We start from the raw sequence: 24,585 nt of genomic DNA, 5'->3' as shown, positions 1-24,585 counted from the left end.
GGGCCCACAGTCAATTTAGCAGAAAGCAGATGTTGAATATGTGGTGAAGTAGATTGGGCTAGTCTGATCAAAGCGGAATGAAAGTGAAGCCAGAAATAACATGCTTATTTATCTCATACAAATTCAGATTTAAGTCTCTTTCACACTGTAAAGGATATGTGCTGTATCTTTTTTACATAAAGCTATATTTGAGCTGCTATTTTTGCTAATTTAGGGTGTTTGAGTGGGTGCATGAATAGGTGTGTAAGTGTTTGTATGGGTCTTTGAATATGTGTGGGTAACTGTATAGGGGAGTGAAAGAATCTGAGTGTGTGGGTGAGTGAATGGGTATGTGAGTGCAAATAGGAGTACGTAAATGGGTTTGGAAGTGGATGGGGGTGTGTTAGTGGCTGTTTAGGTGAGTGAGAGGGTGCATGAGTGGTTGTATAGGTGAGTGACTGGGTGTGTGAGTGGATGTTTTGTTTAAAGAGTTGGTGTGTAGTTGGCTGTATTGGGGAGCGAGTGTCTTTGAATGACTATATAGTCGAGTGAGTTGGTGCATGATTGACATTGGGTGAGTGAGTGTGTGTGTTAGTGGCTGTATGGGCTAGTGAGTGGTTGTGTGCAAGGTTATAGGAGTGAGTTTGTGAATGAGTGCCTGTTTGGATGCTGGACTTTATCCGTGACTGGGTGTGTGTAAATGGGTGTATTGGTGTATGAATCGGTGTGTAAGTGTCTGTATGAGTCTCTGAATGTGTGTGTGGGTGGCTGCATAGGAGAGTGAAAGGATGCATAAATGGCTGTATGGGTGAGTGACTGGGTGTGTGAGTGCGTATAAGAGTGCATGAATGGGTGAGTGAGTCGCTGTACAGGTGACCAAGAGGGTGGCTGAGTGATTCTATATGTGAGTGAGATGTACTGCATAAATATTCATCCTCAGTGAGGAAAAAACAATCACATAGATTGTAGAACAACCCCCAGAATTGCACAGTATATCGCTACAAATAAGTGTTGTATTGTTATGTTATGTTATGTTATGTTAGGTTGGTCTTCTATAGCGCACGGCTACTCAGATAGTGTCCCGGCGCTTTTTTTTTTATTAGTGACCAGAAAAGACAGACGACACACAACAAAAACAGGTCCACTACAGAGGATTAGGGGGGATCCAGCACTAGAGAGAGAGCGCACTAACGGGCAAAGAGCCATGTCTTAAGGCCCTTCCTAAAAGCCAGTAGATTAGATGTACTGCGTAATATCAAGGGAAGAGAGTTCCAGAGTTGCGGAGCTCGCAGCCTGAAAGAGCGGCCTCCAATGCGGGCCTTTTTTACTCGGGGAACCACAGCCAGGAACAGAGACTCCGATCTCAGAGATCGGGCCGGATGGTAGAAGTCGAGCCTCCTTTGGAGATATTGAGCTCCCGAGGCATACAAAGACTTGTGGGCCAGTGTCTAGGCCTTAAACACTATCTGCTTCCGGATAGGCAGCCAATGGAGCGACTGCAGTAGGCTAGAGACTCTGGCCCACCTGTGGAGGCCAAAGATGGCCCACGCGGTCGTGTACTGGACCACCTGCAGGCGTTGCAGGAGATACTCCGGCAGGCCAAGATATAGTATGTTGGAGTAATCTAATCTTGAGCCGATTGAGGCCTGAACCGTAGTCCTCCTATGCTCTTCAGAGAGCAGAGGGAAGAACATCCGGAGCATCCTGAGAAGGCCAAAACAGGTTCCCGTGAGAGCCAGAATCTGGGATCTTAACGTCAGCTGGTTGTCAATCTTAATTCCCAGGTTCTTAGCTAACTGGGACGAGTGCGCTGGAGGGAACATGTCGGCAGGCCACCATTCATGCCAATCTGGGTCAAGTGAGCAGCCGAAGAAGAGTATCTCAGATTTATCTGAGTTGCACTTGAGGCTGTTTAGCTGGAACCATTTGAAATCAGCCCCAAGGCACTCACGGATACTCTCTCCGTCGAAATCTTCTCCTTTCCGGCATGTGAAGAGGAGCTGGGTATCGTCGGCATAGGATACGATCTGGGCCCCAAAAGACTCCACCAATGTCGCCAAAGGGGTCATGAAGATGTTAGAGAGTCGGGCTCAGCACGGAGCCCTGAGGGACTCTGACTCCCAATGGCGGCATCTCGGCAGAGCTAGAAAAGGCCCAGACCGTTTGTCGACGGTCAGTCAAGAAAGATCTAAACCAGCTGAACACCGTCCCCCCTCAGACCGATCTCATAAAGTCTGGCGAGGAGATCCTCATGGGGGACGGTGTCAAAAGCCGCCAACAAATCAAGCATGATTCAGAAAAGGGGGTGGTGATGAACAGAGTGTCTGAATTAAGCAGACCACTCTTACCCAGTCCAAAGATCAGGGCTTGATCCATCACCGTTTTTTAGCTCACTGCACCATCCCAGCTCAGAACTTGGCTATATGCAAATTAGTCTGACCCTGGCCCAGTGCATCATGGGAACAGGGCAGACCAAACTACCAAGCCAATTCTTCACCAGAAAGGACAGTTCTATTGCGGAGTAAATATTAGAGCAAATGCAGAAGGCAGTCGGTTATCTGTTTTTTGTTGAAATTGATTTACAAGATGTGGTAAATAAGAGTACATTGAGAATAACATTTCTATAGAAGTTGACACCTGAACTGTTTTCCAACTGGTAACTTACAATATCTCCCTCATTTTCCTCTTTTTTTCTTAATACCTTCTAGCTTGTCCTTGTTTCCTTTCTTTTCTCAAACATCCGTCAACTCTTTTTTAAGCCTCTTCTTCGGACAGAATATCAGTTTCTTATAAGTAGGATACTGACCTAAATGTCTTAACAGATTGCACTGTCTTACACGGCTTGTATCAGCACTAACTTTCCCATCATCAAATTCAACTAAAACAAACTTGGCAATGTTCTAACTCTGGTTAATGCTTCATACGACATATCTTCTTTTAATACTGTACTTCCAATAGTAAGAAAAGCTGTTCCACACTTAAACCTTGAGATTTATGAATAGTTACAGCATATGCTAGAGACATTGGAAGCTATTGTTGCTGCATATAGAAATCCATTATAAGCAAAGAACATACAATACATAGGCCAATCTGCTTCACACCATCATTCTGATCACATTTTATAGCCAAATGTTCTACCTCATCCCTGTTTTTAAAATGTATGATTTCAGTAACTTTACCCGTAGCACCATTTACTTTACACATTTCTAATCCTGCAGTCCTCAATACAGACTTCTACAAAGAATTCAATTTGGCTCTTAGTTTTTCAGTTTATAGTGTTGTTACTCTCTGGGCTTCCATGTAATCGATAGCTGTAATTTCCAAAGTATCTTCTTGCACCAGCTTCAATAATTGTTTGTTAAAGTTGGAACACTCTTGAAGTGTAGGCATTAAACAGACTATGGATTTGTCTTCAATAAATTAGTTGTGCTGCTGTGTTAGATGTAAATAGTTTCTTGATAAGTCGACTTTCCAAAGCACGTTTCTCCTCTTTTTTCAGAACTACTACTCTAATGGCCTTATGGATATTTGTCCGTATTCCACATCAGATGCTTGACACATATTCTTCACTAGTTCCTTGTATTTGATGTTTAACAGAATATTTACATTGCCAATGCTTCCCAAAGAATTTCCTGTTTCATTACGGAGAAGTGTCTTGAAAACAGGCTGTCCTTTAATGGGGGGTAAGCTGCAGTAGGTCCCTAAAGGCAATTAAATGCTTTCCTCCAAACAGCACCTCATACTCTGCTTTTAAAATCTGCTGCATTCTTAAGGGTACGAAAGCAAGTATTACGTTCAAATCTATGCTCCTCTCATCGATGATGAAAATCTTCAGTTTATTCAATTCTTTGTCACCTCATGACAATCTTAACCAGATAACCTTTGGTATTCCCGTTTATTATCATGTTCAACAGGTAGCATAAGTAGTTGATAAAAAGTAATTTAATGTTGTCTGCAGCTAATCCAGTTGGTGCTGTTACTATACATGATAAATGTGATTCTGTGTTGTTCTGTAGTTAAGCAGTGAGAACTTTTATTTAGAAAGCTTTTCCTGGTGCTACTTTGACCACTGATGTATAGTACTATTGGCTTAAATGAAGAGCATTTATATTCTTGATTCTCATGCAGAAATTCATGCTCCGTTTTATCTTTTACTTTGCTATACATTTATTTCTGTTCGTCATTCAGTTGTGCTACTAAGTGGTTGAAATCCATACTTTCCTCTCTTGCTAGTTGCATTGTAGTCTCCACCTTATTCATGGCTATGGATTCTTCAGTTTGAATAACTGGTTGTCCAAGAGGATCTTGACTCAGTGGTCCAGAACGTTGACTGCTTTGTGAACACTCCTTAGCTCCTTAACTCCATTAGATTTCTTCTATATCTGTAGTGTTAAAGTACTTCATAAAGGCACATCTAGGTGTAGACTCCTTGTATAGTAATTGTCCAACATATGTGATTTCACAATATCTATGCTCTCCGGATTGAACTCTGCTAGATACTGAATTCCCAGAAAAGCCTTCAGCACTCTAGTTCGCTTGCTTGCGAGGCCTAGACAGTGGTCAGACAATTGTGCGGGGGGCCTGAGCTCTCCATCCCCCCCCACCCCTCAGGCACTGTTTATGGGCGGGCCTGAGAGCTCGTGACTGGGTCCGGAGTGAGGAGTGCCTCCTCCATGCACTTTGGAGGCCCCCTCTCAAGTTTTTTTTTTACGCGCCTGGGCCTAGACTTACCCAAACAATCCCCCTTGACTTTGAGAACAGACTAGCTAAGCTCAACTGATTTGACCACTCATAGGACCCTATCTCTGCCTGGGAATGCATTTTCAAGCAGAAACTATACAATTTCTGCAGAAATCACCTCCCACATCTCTGATTTAGTAACGTATGATGTGACCTGATGAGCAACAGTGATGGAGTTGTCTGTAACAACATTTATATACATAGTTGCATTACACATTTGCAGAATGACTAGATTATGAAGTCAGAAGATCTTGAATAGTGCAAACATATCACCGTCAGGTCTCAAGGCGCTTGTGGACACAGTCAGACTCGCAGATGGCTTTAGTTGGGGAACAGCCAGGTCTTTAATTCCTTGCGGAAGGACAGATGGTCTGAGATGGACTGGATATGTGGGGGAAGATCATTCCAGAGATGGGGGCGAGATAAGAGAATGATCGAACGCCATACCTCACGGTATATATCCTTTGCAGAGTTAGAAGAAATCTAGAACTAGATCTCAAAGTTCTAGTAGGCTGATATTTTCGTAGCTTTTTGCCAAAATACCCTGATAGAGACTCTTATGTATTAGGCAAAGAGTCTTAAATTTGCCTCTTAACCTGATTGGTAGCCAATGGTGAGATATTAAGTTGGCACAGGAAGAAGATCTCCTAGGTAGATCTAAAATAAGTCTCGCAGCAGTGTTTTGGAGGGTTTGTAGTTTGGCAGAGAGGTTGTTATTGATTGAAGCTAATAGGCCATTGCCATAGTCCACTCTGCTCATAATTAGGCCCTGGATAATTGGCTTACGGGAATCGATTGGTAGCCACTTAAAGATCTTCCGCAGTTTGAGCAGGATGCCGTAACCGGTGCCCACTACACAGTTAACATGCGCTTTCATCGAGAGTTTATTATCGATGATGATATCCAAATTGCATATGGTTGGTTTAGGAGATGAACAGGGGCCAAGGGACTGGTGCCACCAGTTACTCGACCAGTGATCTTCGGCCCTTCCAAACAGAATTATCTCTGTTTTGCTGTTGTTCAATTGCAGTTGATTTTGACCCATCCAGATGTCAATGTGGGTCATACATTTTTTTAAACTAATGATAGTGTCCGAAGGGTCGGGCCGAAGGTTATCAGCAATTGGGTATCATCGGCATATGATACCATTTCAAAGCCATAGGATCTAATTATCTTGGCCAGAGGAATAACGTATAGATTAAAAAGCATGGGACTCAAAATGGATCCCTGTGGTACTCCGAAGCATACTGATCTACTGCATGCAGCCATGGGACCAAGATGCACTGTGGTAGAACGATCTTTTAAATAGTTGTTAAAACAATCTAAGGCCTTTCCCTGGACTCCCATCTCCCAGAGCAATTGTAACAAAATGTCATGGGAGATGGTGTCAAAAGCGGCTGATAAATCCAGCAGCACCAGAATAGCCGATTCCTTCTTATCTAGGGCAAGTCTGATATTAACGGTCATTTCGACTACCGCTATTTCGGTGCTGTGCGCCGCACGGAGCCCCGATTGAGAGGAATCGAGAATACAATGCCCTCCTAAGTGGCTGGTTATTTGTCTATTTACCAAGGCTTCAAGAACTTTCCCAAAATAGGGCAGCAATGAAATAGGACGATAATTGGCTAGTTCTCTAGCATCTAAAGTTGGCTTCTTCTGGATGGGCCTAACTACGGCCTTCTTCCATCTGCCCAGGACAGTGGCTTGGTCCAGAGAAAGATTGATAATCTCCGTAAGCCTTGGTATCAGAGAGAGTGCCAATTTTGTTATCATTCGTGGAGGGAAAAGATCTAGGGGAGATCCAGATTCGATTTTAACAATAGCCTCTGAGACCTACTCCTTGGTTACTGGTTGGAATTTAGTCAACAGGGAAATTTGTGGGTCATTACTATTAGTTGTCTGCAGATTGGTCCCGTCTTCCTGCGGGAAGGATCGGTATATAGCCTTTATTTTCTCGTCAAAAAAGGAAGATAGTTTGTTGATAGTCATTAGAATACTTCAAGGTCTCTGTTCTTCGAAGGTTGTATGTGTTTTTGGTGATTTAAGTGTCAGTTTATGTCTGACTACAGATAAAAAAGCTGTTTACTCTTCCTTGTGAAACGATGGGTCGTGGGAATCCTAAACAGCGTATGTCCAATTTACCTTTGCATCTGTATTTGTGACTTCAGTATTCGCCACATCTGAGTTTGAAAGCACAGAACTTCTTGTCTCAAATCTTTTTCACCACCATATTTTGGGATGGCTCATGTCACATACAGTTCTAAGAAGGACAGGACAGACTCATCATTGTCTGTTCCAAATGTTGGGTCTTCTTTTATCCATAAAAGCATGGTAATATGAGCAGCACCTCTTGCTCGGTACTCTTTGCGGCTAAAGAAATCAGTTACTTCACCAAGAAGAGGATTGGTTTTGTTGCAGATGAAAGGCATCATAGCTTGAAACCTGTGGTTAAAATATCTGCAAACAGCTGGATTCATGGAGCAAATTTCTCCGGCTGTCTTCACTTTGATGTCCTTAATGTGCGAGTTCGCTTCTGTCAGACATTCAAGCAGGTCTTCCCAGCGTGCTCAGCACAACTGAATGTCAGAAACCATATAGTTGCATCGGGGTTTCTCAACCTACTTTTCAGCTTACCATGACAACGATACCACTACTTATTGGTGCCACATTGGCCCGCCATCAAATTAATCAAGCTGTATTCCAACTTTTCATCATTTCAATAAACTTTGTCAACTAACTCATTTACATAAAGGTTTTGAAGATTTACTCCCGTCTGTAGAATGTTTTACAGCATTTGAAAGTCCAGACAATTCACTGTCAAACAGAAGATGGAATATTTATGGAATATACTGGTGAAATCTAGAATCCTTGAATATAATCTGGTTATCTGGCATCTGTACATGGCGGTCATCATTGCATCCACTTCTCCAGTAAAAACAATTGTGGAAAACTACGAGCCTCGCAGCTTTTTCCCCACACATTTATGGGAGCTCCTTTTGTTTGCTTCATTTGAAACTGGTTAATAGCATCACCAATAACTTCTTTAGAATGCAGAGGATGGATTCTATAGTGTTCATAAATTTCTTCTGATATCAATCAAACCACCTTTTCAATCTAACCACTTGATGGTAATGTTTCATCCTCTATATGTGTTATATCGTGAATAACATGAGCTTTTCTTATAATAAATATTATTTTGTACCAGGTATCATTTTGCTTTTTTCATTAAAAAAAAAACAACACTTTTTTAGCATCCACTAACTCTTGCCGTTTTGTTTTTAGTAGGAACACCATTACTAGACTAATAAGTGGATTATGAAAATCTCTCTGCACTCCTACAGCATCAATATTCCTTTTAAAATCTAATGGCAAGTACACAACTCTACCTTTAAGACCTTTCTGTAGCTCTGCTGGAGGTAATTTCCCAGTTTTTGGTTCCATACAAACTATAGGCTTGAAAAAAATGTATACATTGTATGAGAATCTCAAAGTTCTTGTGGAATTTAAACTAATTCTTACTTGTTATGTACTGCTCTAGCTGGAATGTTATTAACCTCTAACTTATAGTAGCAGTACTTAAATATAATTTGCTGTGTGGACAAATCAAACCGTTCTTATACAAATAAGTAAGCAGCAAATTCTTGCCACTTATCTCTGATCTCTTCTAAAGTTTCTAAATACTTAACAATATTACCTGTTTGACTTTTGTAGTGAGGTCGTCAACAACGTATACAAACACAGTTTGGTTTCCCTGAAGAAACTGTGTTAAACTTCCTAACCTCTTCCGTAAAGTTATCAACACTAATACCTGTGTCCTGTTCCTCTACACATGCACATACCAACTCCTCATTTTCTCTACACTTCTTTTCAGGACTAAAGAATACACCTGAATATCTTCACAAACGTGTTCTACTTCTGCTACTGTACCATGGAAAAGTGCTCTATTCATTTCTCCTAAACATAAGGCAGGAGTTTTGATTAAGTAAATTCTCCTAACTAATTTTCACATTGTAGAGTGTTGAACAGCTAACATTCTGAAATGATGAAAGGTGGTTTGGCACACTTTCTTCGACCGACATGCTAGTGAATGTCCCTGTAAATTTGTATACTTCCTCACTTTGCATGGAGCTATAATCCTTGCGACCTGCTTATTTTCTTTTCCAGATTTTTTGCAGGGAAACATGAAGGAAAGTTCCCAATGTCAATTGATTCTTGCCGAACACTGCAAATACTAGTACAGTTCCATTTGTACACAGGGGTCTGTCTACTCCTTCCCTGTACCTCGTCAGCTATCACTTCAACATTCCTAGCTACCATCTCCTCTTTTGCAATGGGAGTACCATCCTTCCTCTTATAACATCATCAATTTGTTTCAAATGCTTACACTGTGTTCTCTTGGGAGTAACTTTCTTCATTAAAGGAAGGCTCCGGACTGGAAGTATGCTTCCATTCTCCACCGAACTTTTTGCAAAAGTTACTGCTATGCACAATGCTCTTCTTTTGACTTCCTTTCCTAGATGACCACTATTTTATCCAGTGTTCTTATTCTGTGCTGAATCAAAATAAATGACTTCCTCTTAAGGGCATACTAGAGCCTCAACGTGTTTTTTTTTTTAACTGCTTCTCTTCCCCTTTTATACTGCTTCATAGTTCTTATGAGATTGTGAATTACCTTTACTCCGACACATTCTGATTTGGTGTGGATGGTGATATCACTGGAATGTTAGGGTTGCTGTGAGGTGGAGTGTCAGTTAGATCCTGTGCTGAGCAGCAGAGAGGCTGTTCCTGGTGGGGCCTTATTACATCTTCACTGGAAAACGTATCTCAACAACTAAGATCAATAAACGTACTCCTATTTAACCTAACCAAGTCTACTGGAACTCAAAACCCCAGAGCTATGCATGAAGACTCCAACCGCAAGATGGCGGCACGCCAATGACATTGCGGCTGATGGCTCAAGTCGCGTTGCAGCTGAAAAGCGTTCTGCAACAGTCCAAACGCTGCATACCAATGATGACGACGGAAAAGGGCTCCACACTACTTGAGGAAGAAGGTAAGCTCGTGTATGAAATCTTGTCTGGTGACTCCATTTGGAAAGACTGCGCGACCTCCAAATGGCCCAGACTCCCATCCGGTCTCAATTTAAAATAAAACGGCGGACTAAATATTAGTTTCACTTAGATACTGAGGAGCCTGTGTGCGTGGAAAATCCAAGCGTTGTGGTAGCAAATACATTCTCACTGAACATCGCTTCAAATGACATGCGCCACAGCTGCAATCAGTACACAACGTATATATCATGCTTACTTTTACACAGCTGTATGCCGTAGTTTGCCACTTGCCACGAAACAAAGTTGATTAAAGTAGCTGGACATGACACCTAACCCGTGCAGTAAATCCTTACAGTAACTGTACACCTCAATATTTTACTTGCATGATGAGACAGTTGTCTCACTCTACTTCAGTTCAATTCATTGCCCAGTCAGTGGGTTCATAGATGTAGTGCCAATCTTTGTAGATGCCGGGTCCACACTATGGTAAAAAAACAAAATAGAAGGAAGCATGGCAGCAGGAATCGGGAAGGACGAACATGTAGCAGGAAACATGCGTCCTGCCAATGGGCTGTCCGGTGAATCTGGACACTGGTGGGGCAGGAGGGCGTAAAATCCTTAGGTAGGTTCTTTTTTTAAGAAGATCTAGTATAAAAGTACCTTATGAAGCTTGAATAAAGTCCTCGCCTGTAGTTTTGATCCAACTCCTCGCCAATTTATGTTGTATCATAGTAAGGAGTTCCAGTAGACTTGGTTAGGTTACAGATGAGTACGTTTATTGATCTTAGATGTTAGATAATTTTTCCAGTAAAGATGTAATATGGACCCACCAGGAGCAGCCACTGTGCTGCTCAGCCCAGGATCTATCTGACACTCCACCTCACAGCAATCCTAACATTCCAGTGACATCACCACCCACACCAACATTCTACTCTCACTGGCTGAACAGCAGAAGCAGAGTAACCGGGAAGACGCAAGGTAAAAACCTTGGATAGAACAGATAAATATTGCACAATAACCACAGTAGGCACGTTTAAGTAACTTGTTCATAGGAAAAGTCAACCACTTAAATGTCGGATGCTTAGCAGCGAAGAAAGAGGAGGCTGAGAGTCGAAACTGGGGATATGAGGAGTGACCCTGCCTGGGGATTGGTTGGACTGGTGTTCTTCTCTTTCCCAGTGGTCCATGGAAAATGAAATTTTTTAATTTTTTATTTTGTCTAACATGGCTTCTGTTTGAATAAAGCGAAGAAAGGACTGCATAATCCTCACCTCTGGTCCTGACATAGAATCACATTTGCATGCATCTGTGCCTCACTGACTGACCGTTTTAATAAGTATGTCTCCCACAGGAAAATCATCAGTGTGTCCATCGTCTTCCACATTTGAGAAACTCTGTGCTTGGGTAGTAAATTGGCTATTTGTAGGAACCTCTAAGTGATGTGCCTCTTGCAAATTCTTGGTACCAGACCCACAAACAGTGCAATGTCAGGCATTTTGCAATGTAGAAGCAGCCTTTTTTTTGTACATACCTTGTGCACCTTTCCAGGACTCTTGTCAGTGGGAACGTGCATATAAAGTGAAGAATAAATTACACAGCAGGGTATGAGAATGTGAGGCAGTGATCGGACAAAGTCCTAGTAAATTTACCCACACTGGGCAGGTAAACCACACCTTCTGCATAATTTGGAAACAAATTAGCGTATGCTCAGAATTGTGGGCCATATGAACTAGGAATTCTTTTTGTTAAGTAGGTTAAAATCCATCACTTTCTCCACAGTCTATCAACTTCCAATTCTTTTGAAAGCAGAGTATCACCACTATACATTCTTTAACAGTCATATCTTAGATCACCCTACACCCTGTCATCAAATACTATAAATTCACAGAGAAATGGAAAATAACATCCTTGAGGGTCAAGCTAATTTATATACACTTTCACTTCAAGTATGCTATTTTTTCTCATTTCAGATACACAAACAAATGCATATAAGAGCTGCATAACAATGGATTGCTTTGTCTCTTGATGTTCTTGCCTGATGTCTTTGGAAGTTGGTCACATCACTATTCTTTATCAAACCAACCACAAATTCTCATATCTCAACTTTTCACTCTTCTTTTCCTTCCTTGCATCTTTGTTTTCATCAGTTGTCAGGATTGTTCACCCTTCCAGTTTCTCCAACTACTCAAAATAAACATTAGTGTTTGGTTTCCTGTCTTGCTCATTGAGTGTTCTCTGTAGCAAAGTCTTCTCAGCCTGAAAGCCTACACACTGCCTGGTCATTCGGGTCTCTTCCAGATATCATAAACATCCTTCAATTTGTTGAACATTCTACCAACTTCTTATCTTCCTACTACCTTTCTTATTTTCAATAGTGTTATTGCACAGTTCATAATTTATTAATGCAGATCTCAGATGCTCTTCGAAATCTGTAGGGGTACACTGAGCAAGCCTTCTCTGCTGATTGTTTCTTTCAGACTTATTGTGACACCTCCATTATTTTATTAAATGCATCTGGTTTACGGCCTCTTTGAAAAGTCATCAGACAACACAAGAATGTATTGGGGCACATTTACCTAACTATTAACTGTCTAATCTTACCTAATACGATGGCAAATACAGCATTTTCACACATACAGTGCTATCGATAGTCACATTCAGAGTAGTTTTCAATGACCTTTTCCATTTTTTTGTCCACGCCATGCCAGCAATAATCAGCAATAAGTCATTGCTTTCTTTTAGTTACCTCAAAGTGTCCCAGGAAATTGTAGCCTATCGACCTGTACTGTACACTACTGTGAGCACCAGCCTATCTGCAGTAGCTACAAATCAACTAAAACAATATTGCATCTCTTTTATTGCCTAAAATATGACTATTATGCTCATCCTTCAGTTTGGCCCCATGACTATAACAATTCAAACAAACTATAGTGCATTGAAAAACTTCAGAATACTACCCTATATCCCCATATCCTCCTCTATGGCAGCTCAATATTGAACAACTACACCAGTATCCAACCATCTTGAGATCCTGTTGGTGTGCCCAACTAAGAAATGCCATCACCCTTCAACAAAACATAACCCAAACTCACTGTAATCTCTCACCGTATTTTGTGCTTGCTACACAGACCACTATCAACACGTATCCCCCTAGCTCTCCCAGTTTTATTGAGGGAAATCTTTCCTTGATATTTATCCTTTAAACTGTATCTGAAATTTTGGCAATTTTAGACCCTCCACAGTTTTCATTACTTACAGATCCATCCTATCCAGCATAACTTTCATCCATGACTGCAGTGCCAATTTTACTACATTGGTTACTTGTGTGCTCTCCTAATCTCTCATCCTCCTTTGTCATTTCAGAACTTTAAAAAAATCTCTAAAACTCAGAGTTCATAATTAGTGCCTTCACCTCAAGTGAGTGCTCAGCATTTACTAAATAGGGACTTCCACAAAAGAAACATAATCTCACGTGTTCATACTTATCCACCTTTAGTTGCATTGCTTTACTCTTGGGTTACTCTTTCTTTCACTTTTTTTCTCTCTGAATATAGGTATTAAATTTAGATGTGTTAGTGGTAATGAGACACTTGAAGAAGAACGTTCACTACACTTACCACCTTCAAATTTGTTTTTATAGGTGCTTTTTTGTTTCACTCTTTAACTGCTCTGTATAATATTAGTTTATTACTGAATGGCATTTTTTGTATGATGCATTTGTTTAGGTTCGTAGTACTGGTTGGGATTCATCGCAGTTGGAAAACTATGTCCTAATGGAGGACTCCACAGAAAGAATCACTGATAATAATGAAGGTACACTTCTGGATACAGGTGATTGCATTTTTTCTCTTGCAATTGTGGCCTTCCTGCTTCCTGCTTGTGGACCACTTACTATCTTGTGTATTTTGTGATTTACATGTGGCTAAAGTTATGTTTTTGAAAATTCATACATCGCTGATAATACTCTTCATGATGACAGATAACATAAAACACTCTTGTACTATTAACCCCTTCGCTGCTAGGCCCCCCCCCGTGCTAAGCCTTTTTTGGGCTATTTGGGGTGGTGCGCGCTTAGGCCCCTGTAACTTTTTGACCACATTAAGTATCCACGCCAAATTTGCGTCCTTTTCTTCCAATATCACGGGGATCAACGGCCCCAACAACGCTAGGATGCCTGGCTTCACCTTGGGGGTGCCCAGGAGTGGGCACTTCACAGGGAAAAGCCAGGAAGGGTTCCACAGCGGTATGCGTAGAAGCGCCTGAGATACCCCTTCGGGGGTCGATTCGGCGCGCTATACAAATACTACTACATTTACATTTACATTCTAAAGGTACCCAGGGTTTGTGGATTCCCCTGGAGGGGTCACAGAAATTAGGCAAAATACAGCAACATTTTTTTTTTTTCGGGAAAAATGGGAAAAGCGGGCTCCAAATGAAAGCGTCTGGGTTTTTCCCTGCAAATGTCATCAAAAAAGGGTTTGTGGGGCTGAAATCACCATTTTCCCAGCTTTTAGGGAATGACAGACTTTTGTCAGAAAAACATTTTGTACACAGTTTTGGCATTTTTCTGGGACATAGCCTATCTTTGCTATTTTTAGTGCTTTCAACCTCATTCCAGTTAATGGTAAAAATCAGTATGAAAGCAATAATGGATCCTGGAAAGCTATAGATTTTAGAAAAGTAGACACATTTCTGAATTCAGAAAGGGGTCATTTGTGTTGATCCATCAAGCCTTTTTTGCAAAGGTTTTCACCTGTAACTTCTTGTTATTGTGACTGCTCTTTGAAAGCAATATACCGTTACATCCGCTGGACCTCCCTGGTTGTGGGGATCTATAGGACTTGTAGGTTCACCAAGAACCAGACGAACCCAGAGTCAAAAACTGAGTAGCAATTTGCAATGGCTTTTTATTATGTAACAGGTATATAGCAATTATTGTGTGAAAATGTATACATGGAAAAATCGGTATGAAAGACACCTATGTATTTCTTTAATGGGTACAAATTATAGAGTTTAGAATCAGTACATATTTTCACATTTTCAAAATTGGGAATACTCATACTAGCATGAGAATTATTGGTCATTTTTCAAAATGACTTATTTTTTACACAATGTCTTTCATTTGGAAGGCAGAAATGCGTCTAAACTCAATAGGTAATAACAGTTGCTTTACAAATCTGAATTACCCGAAGTCTCCCGATAAAAATGGTACCTCACTTGTGTGGGTAGGCATAGTGTGCACGACCGGAAAGGGCTCAAAACCCAACGTGAACACACCACATTTTTACAATGAAAATATTCACTTTTTTTGCGATGTGTGTAGCTGTCGTTTTTGAACCCTAGCTCTGCCGGCACCTAGGGAAACCTAGCAAACCTATACATTTTTTAAAACTCTACACCCAGGGGAACCCAGGATGGGGTGACTTGACTGCCTCCCACTAGGTTCTGTTACTCAGAAACCCTTGCAAACCTACAAAATTATCCAAAAAACACATTTTCCCCACATTTCTGTGGTGAAAAGGTCTGGAATCTGTGTGTATCCACAAATGTCCTTCCACCCCGTGTTTCCCAAAGTCTTCCGAGAAAAATGGTATCTCACTTGTGTGGGTCGGCCTAGTGCCTGCGACCGGAAAAGGCCTAAAAGGCAACGTGGTCATACCTCAATTTTGCAGTGAAAAATGACACCTTTTTTGCAAAGATCCTAGCTGTAGTTTTTTACCCCTAGCTCTGCCGGCACCTAGGGAAACCTACCAAACCTACACATTGCTGGAAAGTAGACACCCGGGGGCTTCAAATGAGGTATGGCTTGCATGGATCCCCCAACGTTTTCTTACCCAGAATCCCTTGCAAACCTCAATTTTAGCTGAAAAAATCAGTGTTTCCACACATTTTTGTGTGGGAAAGTGTGGCATCACCGGGCTCACACAAATTTCCTACCACCCAGCGTTCCCCCAGGTCTCCCGATAAAAATGGTGCCTCATTTGTGTGGGAAGCGGTACAAAAGAGGTTGGTGATGGACGGAGCATCTGATCCAATTAAAGACTCACACCCAGTCAACAGATCTGGGTTTAATCCATCACCGTTCTTTAGCCCACTCTGCCACCCCAGTTCAGACATGGCCATATGCAAATCAGTCTGACCCTGTGCCTCATGGGAACTGTCCAGCCCAAACTCCCAAGCCATGATTTCCCTGGACCGGAAACAAGCTTCCTATGACCGGTTTCTGGCATTACAGCCGTCTTCAGCCAGGCTTGCTTGAATCCAGTGGCAAAGTGAGCAAGGGACTCACGTCAGAGCATACCCTGCCAACTTATGGCGAACAAAGCGGTACAAAAGATGGTGGTGATGGACAGAGCTTCGGAACCAATCAAACACTCACACTCAGTCAACAGATCTGGGTTTAATCCATCACCATTCTTTAGCCCACTCTGCCACCCCAGTTCAGACATGGCCATATGCAAATCAGTCTGACCCTGTGCCTCATGGGATTTCTGGCATTACAGCCGTCTTCAGCCAGGCTTGCTTGAATCCAGTGGCAAAGTGAGCAAGGGATTCACGTCTGAGCATACCCTGCCAACTTATGGCGAACAAAACGGTACAAAAGGGGGTGGTGATGGACGGAGCATCTGAACCAATCAAACACTCACACCCAGTCAACAGATCTGGGTTTAATCCATCACCGTTCTTTAGCCCACTCTGCCACCCCAGTTCAGTATGCGGTTTGCAGGGGATTCTGGGTAGGAGACTGATGGGGGACCCATGCAAGCCATACCTCGCTGGACTCACCCGGGTAGTTCAAACAAATGTGTGAGTTAGGTAGGTTTCCCTTGATGGCCACCGAGCCCCGGACCTAAAATTCATGGGACCCCCCTTGCAAAACCAGGTTGGTTTGTGATGGGTAATTTTGATGTCGCCTCAATAGGTTCTGGACCCTTGCCTGTTGCGGGCACTAGCCTACCCACGCAAGTGAGGTACCATTTTTCTCTGAAGACTTTGGGGAACGCGGGGTGGGTGGAATTTTGTGGACCCACGCAGATTCCAGATCTTTCCACCACAGAAATGTGAGGAAAATGTTTTTTTTGGGACAAATGTTTAAGTTTTGCAAGGGATTCAGGGTAACAGAACCTGGTGAGAGCCAGTCAAGTCACCCTATCCTGTATTCCCCTGGGTGTCTACTTTTAAAAAATGTACAGGTTTGCTAGGTTTCCCTATATGCCGCTAGGGCCCAAAATTCACAGGTAGGCATATTGCTATAAACAACTCCATGCCTAGTCGGCTTTCTGCTGCCTGTAGGGGGGGATATCGGGTGGGGGGGGGGGGTCGGTTTGCCCCATTATGCCTCCAAGGGCGGCAGAAAGATTGTGGCTATTTTTTTTGGGGGGGGCAGCCACCACCCCCATGCGCAAAAAAAGCCAGGGTAATCGTTGACCACTAGTCTTAATTAGGGTGGGAGCTGGCCAAAACAGCATGCCAATGCCCCCACCCTAATTAAAATTTGCCCCCAAAAAATCCCTTGGCATCTAGTGGGCTTTTTGCCCCACCCCAGGGGGGCAGATTGGGGGCTACTGCCCCATCTGCCCTCCCAGGGGGGTAGGAAGGCTGTAATCTTTGCGGGGGAGGGGGTGGGGGCATCGGCATACCGTTTTTGGCCAGCCCCCACCCTAATTAAAATTTGCCCCCAAAAAATCCCTGGCGACTACTGATCTTTTTTACCCCCGGGGGTGCAGATTGGGGGCTAATGCCCCAATCTGCCCATCAGGGGGTGCAGAAAGCCTACTAGACACCAGGGATTTTTGGGGCCAAATTTTAACTAGGGTGGTGGGCAGAAAGGCTGTAATGGTGGCGGGGGTGGGGGCATTGCCGTGCCAGTTTCGGGCAGCCCCCTACCCTAAAAAAAATTGCGCCCTAAAAAATCCATGGCGTCAAGTGGGCTTTCTGCCCCCCCCGGGGGGGGGGGAGATTGGTGGCTACTGCCGCCATATGCCCCCCAGGGGGGCAGAAAGGCAGTAATGGGGGTGGCTGGGGGCATTGGCGTGCCCGTTTAGGGCAGCCAGCCCCCACCCTAAATAAATTTAAAAAAATAAATCCCTGGTGTTTAGTGGGCTTTCTGCCCCCCCGAAGGGGCAGATTAGGGGCCAATGCCCCATCTGCTCCCCAGGGGAGCTGGGGAAGCTCTTCCCCAGCTCCCGAGGCTTTGGGGGAGAAAAGGGAATCCCTCTGGTGCACGCACCAGAGTGATTTCTGGGGGTGGGTGTGATGGCTAGCTGAGCTCGTCATCAGCACACGAGCACTGGGTGCCATGACGAGCTCAGCTCGTCATCAGCAGGGAAAATGTTAAGTCATAAATTGCCTTGTTCAGTTTTCTGCATGGTACTTCAGTTGTCATTCTTCAGTGCAGGTTGTAGCAAGTTCAATAATGAGAGCTTCTTCATTAAGCAGGTTCTTTGGCTAGATGCTTGAATTTCAGTGAAACGTAGAAAAATCTAACTTCTGGTTTTTGTAGTGTTTAATGAGGCTTTACCTCTCTATGATGTAAAGACATTTGTGCATTAGCTGCATCTGGAAATTTGTGGCACTTTTGGAATATGTGGAAAATATTGTACCAACACTTAACAGCCTTGAATTGATCAAAATGTTAATATTATTTGTTAGCTTCCCTTTCCAGTCACATTGACTTAGATAGGTCCTGCCTCTATTATGATATGTAGGTTCACAACTTAAAAAGAAGTCTGAGAACTGATGATTGAGTGCATGAACTGTACTCTGATAGATACATGTACCTGCAGATTCCTCATCTCTGGAATCTCCTCAAAGCACCACATTTGTCACAGAGCAATATGTGGCCACCCCCAGCACTCTGATGTCCATTCCTTTTTGTCCGCTCCCTTTGACATGGATCCGACATGCTTTGTTCTGAGGTTTGCTTCTGTTTTAAGGGTTTCTACATCTAGATCCTGTTTCTAGTTGTTTGGTTCGGGTGTTCATCTCCAGTGGCCAGAAAGTGTACCCTCCAGTGGCCAGCAAAGGCCAGGGAGCTTGCTGTTGGTCCAGATCTGGTTATGGATACAGTTCTCTAGGTAATTTTGAGGATTCATCTTCTTTGTTGGAGAGCCTACCCTAACCCATGGATCTAGCTAAGAGGTTTTCCATTTTAATGTTGCTCTCAACCTTGGGACGGGTCATCTATTGTGAGTCCTTGACTTCGAGCTGCTGTTCATTCATGAGGTGAAGAACCTGTAGGTAGATAGTATCCACCTGAAGTATTGTTGCCATAAGTAAGTAACTTTTTCTTCCAGCTGTAGCCCTGTGTTCTCTAACATTGGATTTTTTTTAATGTATTCACATGCTTGAATCACTAACCTTCGTCAGGCTGGGAACCCCCAGTACATTAAAATAGAAGTATACAGTGTAAAATATATAACAAACTGTAGAAAATGTAAAGTGGCTGCATGCCTGAAACAACATAGTATGTTTAGTAACACATCCACCTCCTTTGAAAGAACTCAAACTTCAGCCAGTGAGGTGGAATCTTAAGCACTTTTACTCCCCCTAGGGGAAACAGTCTTTACAATGAAGACATTGCCACCCATTGCCTTTACCACACATATACCTTTACCACCCGTGCCTTTACAACGAAATGGTAATTATATATCCGGTAAGCGTATGTATATGTGTTAAAATATATATATATATATTACTCACTGGCAGTCCCCAGTAAGATGTTATAGTTAGGACCATGTTTTCATAGCAAAAGCATTTTTGACTTGCATATATCTTTTGCGCTGTTTGCCGAATCGCCACAAAATTTTCCCAAAAAAGTGTGCAGTGATTCACGTTGCGCTCATATAGTTTTGAGTTGATCCATCAAGCGGGGCGAAAAAAAAGGGGAGGGGGGGTAAAAAAAGTGCCTTTTCATGTGTTAATTTCTATAGGAGCTTTAGACATAACTGCAGCCTGCACTGCTGGACGGAATTACACCACATTTGACTGGAAGGTAGGTTTTGGTTCACAGATCATGCTTCCAGTTATCCAGTGTAAATCCATGTAGTAGTTGAGAAATTTAAGGAAATCCAAATTAGTATTTCCTTATTTGCAGCCAGTTAACGAATAATGACCGCATGCAGAAATCTGCAGAGCTCTGTTTGACTGTAAACACTTAAACCAGGAAGTGTCTGCCGCCATTTTGGGACTCTTCTGCTTCAACAAAGAGTAACTGTGGGTCTAAACCAAACTATCCCAAAAAATTATTTGTGGTGTAGCTCTATAGTAAATAAAGTTGACTCAAATGTGAATTACATCCAAACGGATACTTCCATGTTTTGAAAAGTACCCATCAGTTATCGTCCTGTACCGCCCTTTTCATCATCTGGGACTCCTCACACCAAGGAGAGTATTTTTACAGCCACTTGTAAAGTGAAAAAGTGGGTATCCCAGTGTATGGACTCTTTTCAGGAGGGTGGCCATGGACTAATAAATATATTTTTCCCTCCCGGTTCTCCAATTTTAAAGTTAACATTAGTCACACACTGATATTATTTCCACTTAATGCACTGCTTCTTAGTTATCAGTCCATGGTCACCCTCCTGAAAAGAATCCATACACTGGGATACCCACTTTTTCACTTTACAAGTGGCTGCAAAAATACTCTCCTTGGTGTGAGGAGTCCCAGATTATGAAAAGGGCGGTACAGGACGGTAACTGATGGGTACTTTTCAAAACATGGAAGTATCCGTTTGAATGTAATTCACATTTAAGTCAACTTTTACTTTAGAGCTACACCACAAATAATTTCTTTTGGATAGTTAGGTTTAGACCCACAGTTACTCATTGTTGATCCGATTGTCTTTCTTTGGGGGACTATCTGTGTTTGGTCTTTAAATTATTTCCCCTGGGACCCTCCTTCTGACCGGTTCTTGTTATACTCTTCTGCTTCAACCCAGGAGACAGCTACCTTCTTGGACCACTTAGCATAGAAATGTGGGCGCCCTCCCGCAGGCCCTGGGACCACCACCTTCCCTATGCTCAAATGATATAATGGAGGAGGTCCTTTGTGGACCCCCATTCCCAGGGACCACCTCCCCTGGGCTAAAGTAAACATTGGAGGGGGGGGGGGCGCACAGCCCCCCTCCTGGAGCCATAGATGGCTCTTGCTTGCTCAAAACTGAGCACAATTGCTTTGACTGAGACGGAGCTGCATGTTCTCTGTCAAAGCAATGCTGGCACCTGCAAGAGGCGGGGAGCTGGCAAGCCGCTTGTCCCCAACAGAGTGCTGTTGTACAGAGCACCCACAAGTGAGGCCCGACTCCAGGGAATGGGGTCCCTGGGGCCAAAATCTGGCCAGAAGCGGGGGACTCTCTGTACCTCTCCCTTTTTAGTTTATAAAAACATTTTACAAAAGAGGCCGGGCCCCAGGGGATGGAATCCCCAGGGCAGAAATCAGACTGGCAGTGTCTGCTGCTCTGCCCCCCTCCCTTTTAGTTTGTTTTTTAAAAAGGCCGGGCCTGGGCGATTCAGTCCAGAGGCAAAAATTGACCCAAAATAAATAATTAAAAAAAAGACCCCCCTTTCACCACCACTCTGCAAACGTGCCTCCTGGTGCAATACATGTTGCGGTAAGAAGACTCCGTGCCTCCTGAGGCTCCGAGGGGGAGGGGGGGGGGTGCGGGGGAAGGTTAGAACTACCTCTTCTGTTTCCTCCAGTATGTCCTAGACAGTGAGATTGCTGAGAGCTGGTTGGATGCCCCACCCCCTTTCTCCACCACAAAACCATAAAAATTAACTGAAAAAGGACAGGTTACAGGCACATTATACTTAGGAATTCACATTTTAAACACTTTAGAAATTAATTGAAAAAAACAAAGGTTTCAGGGATGTTATAGTTAGGCTCAGGTCTCACTCGTAAAAAAACTGTGAAATTCAGCATTTGTAGTTAGCTGAGCTAACTGTAACTCGAACCCTTGCAATGCTCTGCTTATAACCTCACATATTGCAACACTCATGACCTGGTCAGTGACATCTCAAATGACTTCATCCAGTGAAATGACATCATCCAGTGACTGCGATTGTTTTTAAAAAGATTGAGTGTTAATGTATATACCAAGGTGTATTGATGAACCAGTGGGCGAATGAGTGCCTGAATGGATGATTCAGTGGGTGGGTGGGTCAGTGACTGTATAAGTGAGTAAATTGTTGTCTCTGTGAATGTATGGTTGAGTGACTGATACAGACATTCACACAGCCAGTCTGTCAGTTGGTGTCTAAGTGGCTGTATTGGTGTGTGAGTGGGTATTTAAGTGGCTGTATACGGAGTGATTGGTTGTCTGAGTACATGAATGGTTGTCTGAGTGTCTATGTTGGGGGTGTGTGTTACTGCCTGTATGGATGAGTGAGTGGGTGAATCAGTGGCTGTATTGGTTAGTTAGTTAGTGTGTGTGTGAGGGGCTGTATGGGTGAGTGAGTGTGCAGTATGGCTTTGTGGGTAAGTGAGTGGATGTAGGTGGTATATGGGTGAGCAACTGGGTATGCGAAAGGCAGCATAGGTGAGTGATGGGGTATATGAGTGATTATGGGTGAGTGTGTGCTAGACTCAGTGACTGTATAGGTGAGTGAGTGTGTTAGTATCTGTATGAGTAAATGTGTGTGAATCTCTATGGGTAAATAGTTGCGTGACCGTATGGGTGAGTGAATAGCTGTGTGAGTAGCTCGGAGTGGTTGACTGTGTGTGAGTGGCCGGGGTGTATGAGTGGATGTCTGTTGCTGTATTAGTGAGTGAGTAGGTGCATGATGGGCTGTATGGGTGAGTGAATGGATTTGTGTGGTAGTGTATGTGGATCTGTGAATCCGTGACTGGGTGCGTAAGAACTGGTAGGTGTCTGTAAATGGGTTTGTGAATGGTTGTGTGGGAGTGGGTGTATGAGCAGTACTATGGTGGTGTGAGTGGGTATGTCCGTTATTCTGTGGATGATGTCATCAGTGATGTCACTGACCATATCATGAGAGATGTCATTTATGAAGTCATAAACAGTGCATTGCAGGGGCGTGAGTTATGGTTAGCTCACCTAAATATGACTGCTGAATTTCACTAGTTTTGTACAAGTGAAACCTGAGCCTAACTATAACGTCCCTGTAACCTTTGTTTTTTTCCAGTGAATTCGGGATGAGTAATCGTGTTTGTAGGGATAGGAAGGGTATGGGTGGTAAGGGTGTTTTTAGGGGTAGAGGTGGCTGAGTTTGTGGGTTGATAAGGAAGTAGGTTGGTAAAATAAAATACAGCGGGGTTTCCCCCTTCAAAAACCACACACACCATACCCATTTAGGACCGAGTCTGCACTGCTAGTTCCCCACATATTAATATCACTTATGATATCATTGATAATCACTGCAGCATTTGCTATAAATTTATTAAGGAAAAATCTGTTCATGGCTGAGTCACGAGTTAGTTACTTAAGATAACTATAACTGCAGAATTTCTATGGTTTTGTGTGTGTAAAAGGTGAACCTAACTTCAACTTCTGTGTAACTTTCTTTGTGTGAAATATATATGAGATTTATTTATACTCCAAGCCATGCTTGGTAAAGGCATGGGTTATTCTGTCACAACCCCCCCTACCCCTCCCACCCGAGGCCACCATAGCTCAGATTGCTACCGCACATTGTGTGTAAGGGAGTCCCGTGTTGGAGCTCTACTCTTACTTTTCAGTGAACCTTAAATTGTTTCCATTTTTGGTCTACCCTAGATTTCAAACAACCATATCTTCAGCATGACTACACTGTGGGTAGTTTTTAGGGAAGACTGTTGCAATTTCTGAACCAGGGATATCTTTTTGGTCTGACAAGTAACTATCACAACTGTCAACGTGGCTCACAAAGAGAAGAGATCCCCTTTTAACACCTGTTTATCTTGTCGCAGAAAGAAAATTTATACTGATGACCTACACTCTACCTGTATTTACTGCCTTTATCTAAGCACAAGTCAGAGGAGAATACAAGATCTAGAAGTCTTTCTCCACTAAGACTCTTTAGTATAGAGAAAGGAGGGTGGCATTATTTGTTATTAAATTAAGACAATTTTACAGTTACCTGAGGATAATCAATTTGGTACAGCCACCTCCTACGCTGACAAACCAAAGTCTAAGCGCTACAGAGACTCGCCTGTGACAAATAAAGAAATCGTCAAAGGGAATATAGTCGACGACTAGACCGTCCACGTCCAAGACCTTAACACCTTAATCAACGATGACACAGTTCTTGACGTCTACCATTCCATCGATGACGATACAGTCGAGCATGCTGTTGACTATCATACAGTCTACTGCGCCTACCTTGGGAACCACGCAGCCCATAAAAAATATAAGAATGTTTTTCACCTTTAATGGTGCAGATGCACCTCCAGTACAATTATTCAAGTCTGATCAAGAAGAAAAGGTTAGTGATTATGCCTCACTGACCGCTTACTGTCCAAAGCAGTAGGATGTGAGTTACGTCCCAGACTTTGAAGAGGATGCAATGGAAGATGAGGAGTCCTACAGTGAATGTGTCAGCAGGAGCACAAGTCTGGAAGTACTTGAATGGATTTAACGCAGAAACCACCTTGATATTACAGTTAGCTAGATGTGGTCCAAGTGGATACATCTACTAAACTAGTTCATTTTTTTTTCAATAAACCTTTTTATTGGATTTTACATCTTTCATACATGGTGTACATCAATCATTAGCTTTCATCGTTACTTAAAATTCATTATGCATATTATCGTTGCAGAAAATTCAAGTCCACATAGAAATCCCTCGTTTTAGCGCGTGTAGTGTGCAGAAAGGT

The 24,585-nt window shown here is 42.8% G+C and overlaps 1 protein-coding gene across 6 annotated transcripts in view; it reads left to right on the top strand.

Moving 5' to 3' along the window:
- ARFGAP3 (ARF GTPase activating protein 3) overlaps window positions 1-24,585 on the top strand; it is a 520,570-nt gene that overhangs the window by 204,333 nt on the left and 291,652 nt on the right. For 4 of the 6 annotated variants that reach the window (XM_086922080.1, XM_086922097.1, XM_086922125.1 and 1 more), the window contains exon 6: window positions 13,496-13,601. In XM_086922080.1, the coding sequence (XP_086778206.1) occupies window positions 13,496-13,601 (106 nt within the window). The remainder of the gene's footprint in view (window positions 1-13,495; window positions 13,602-24,585) is intronic. The other 2 variants (XM_086922107.1, XM_086922088.1) reach the window with 1 other exon arrangement.

This window comes from Lissotriton vulgaris, chromosome 1_1, assembly GCF_964263255.1.
Source record: "Lissotriton vulgaris chromosome 1_1, aLisVul1.2, whole genome shotgun sequence".
NCBI classification, from domain to species: Eukaryota; Metazoa; Chordata; class Amphibia; order Caudata; family Salamandridae; genus Lissotriton; species Lissotriton vulgaris.
Note: the sequence above shows the minus strand (reverse complement) of the source record. Positions and strands in the feature narration are given on the sequence as shown.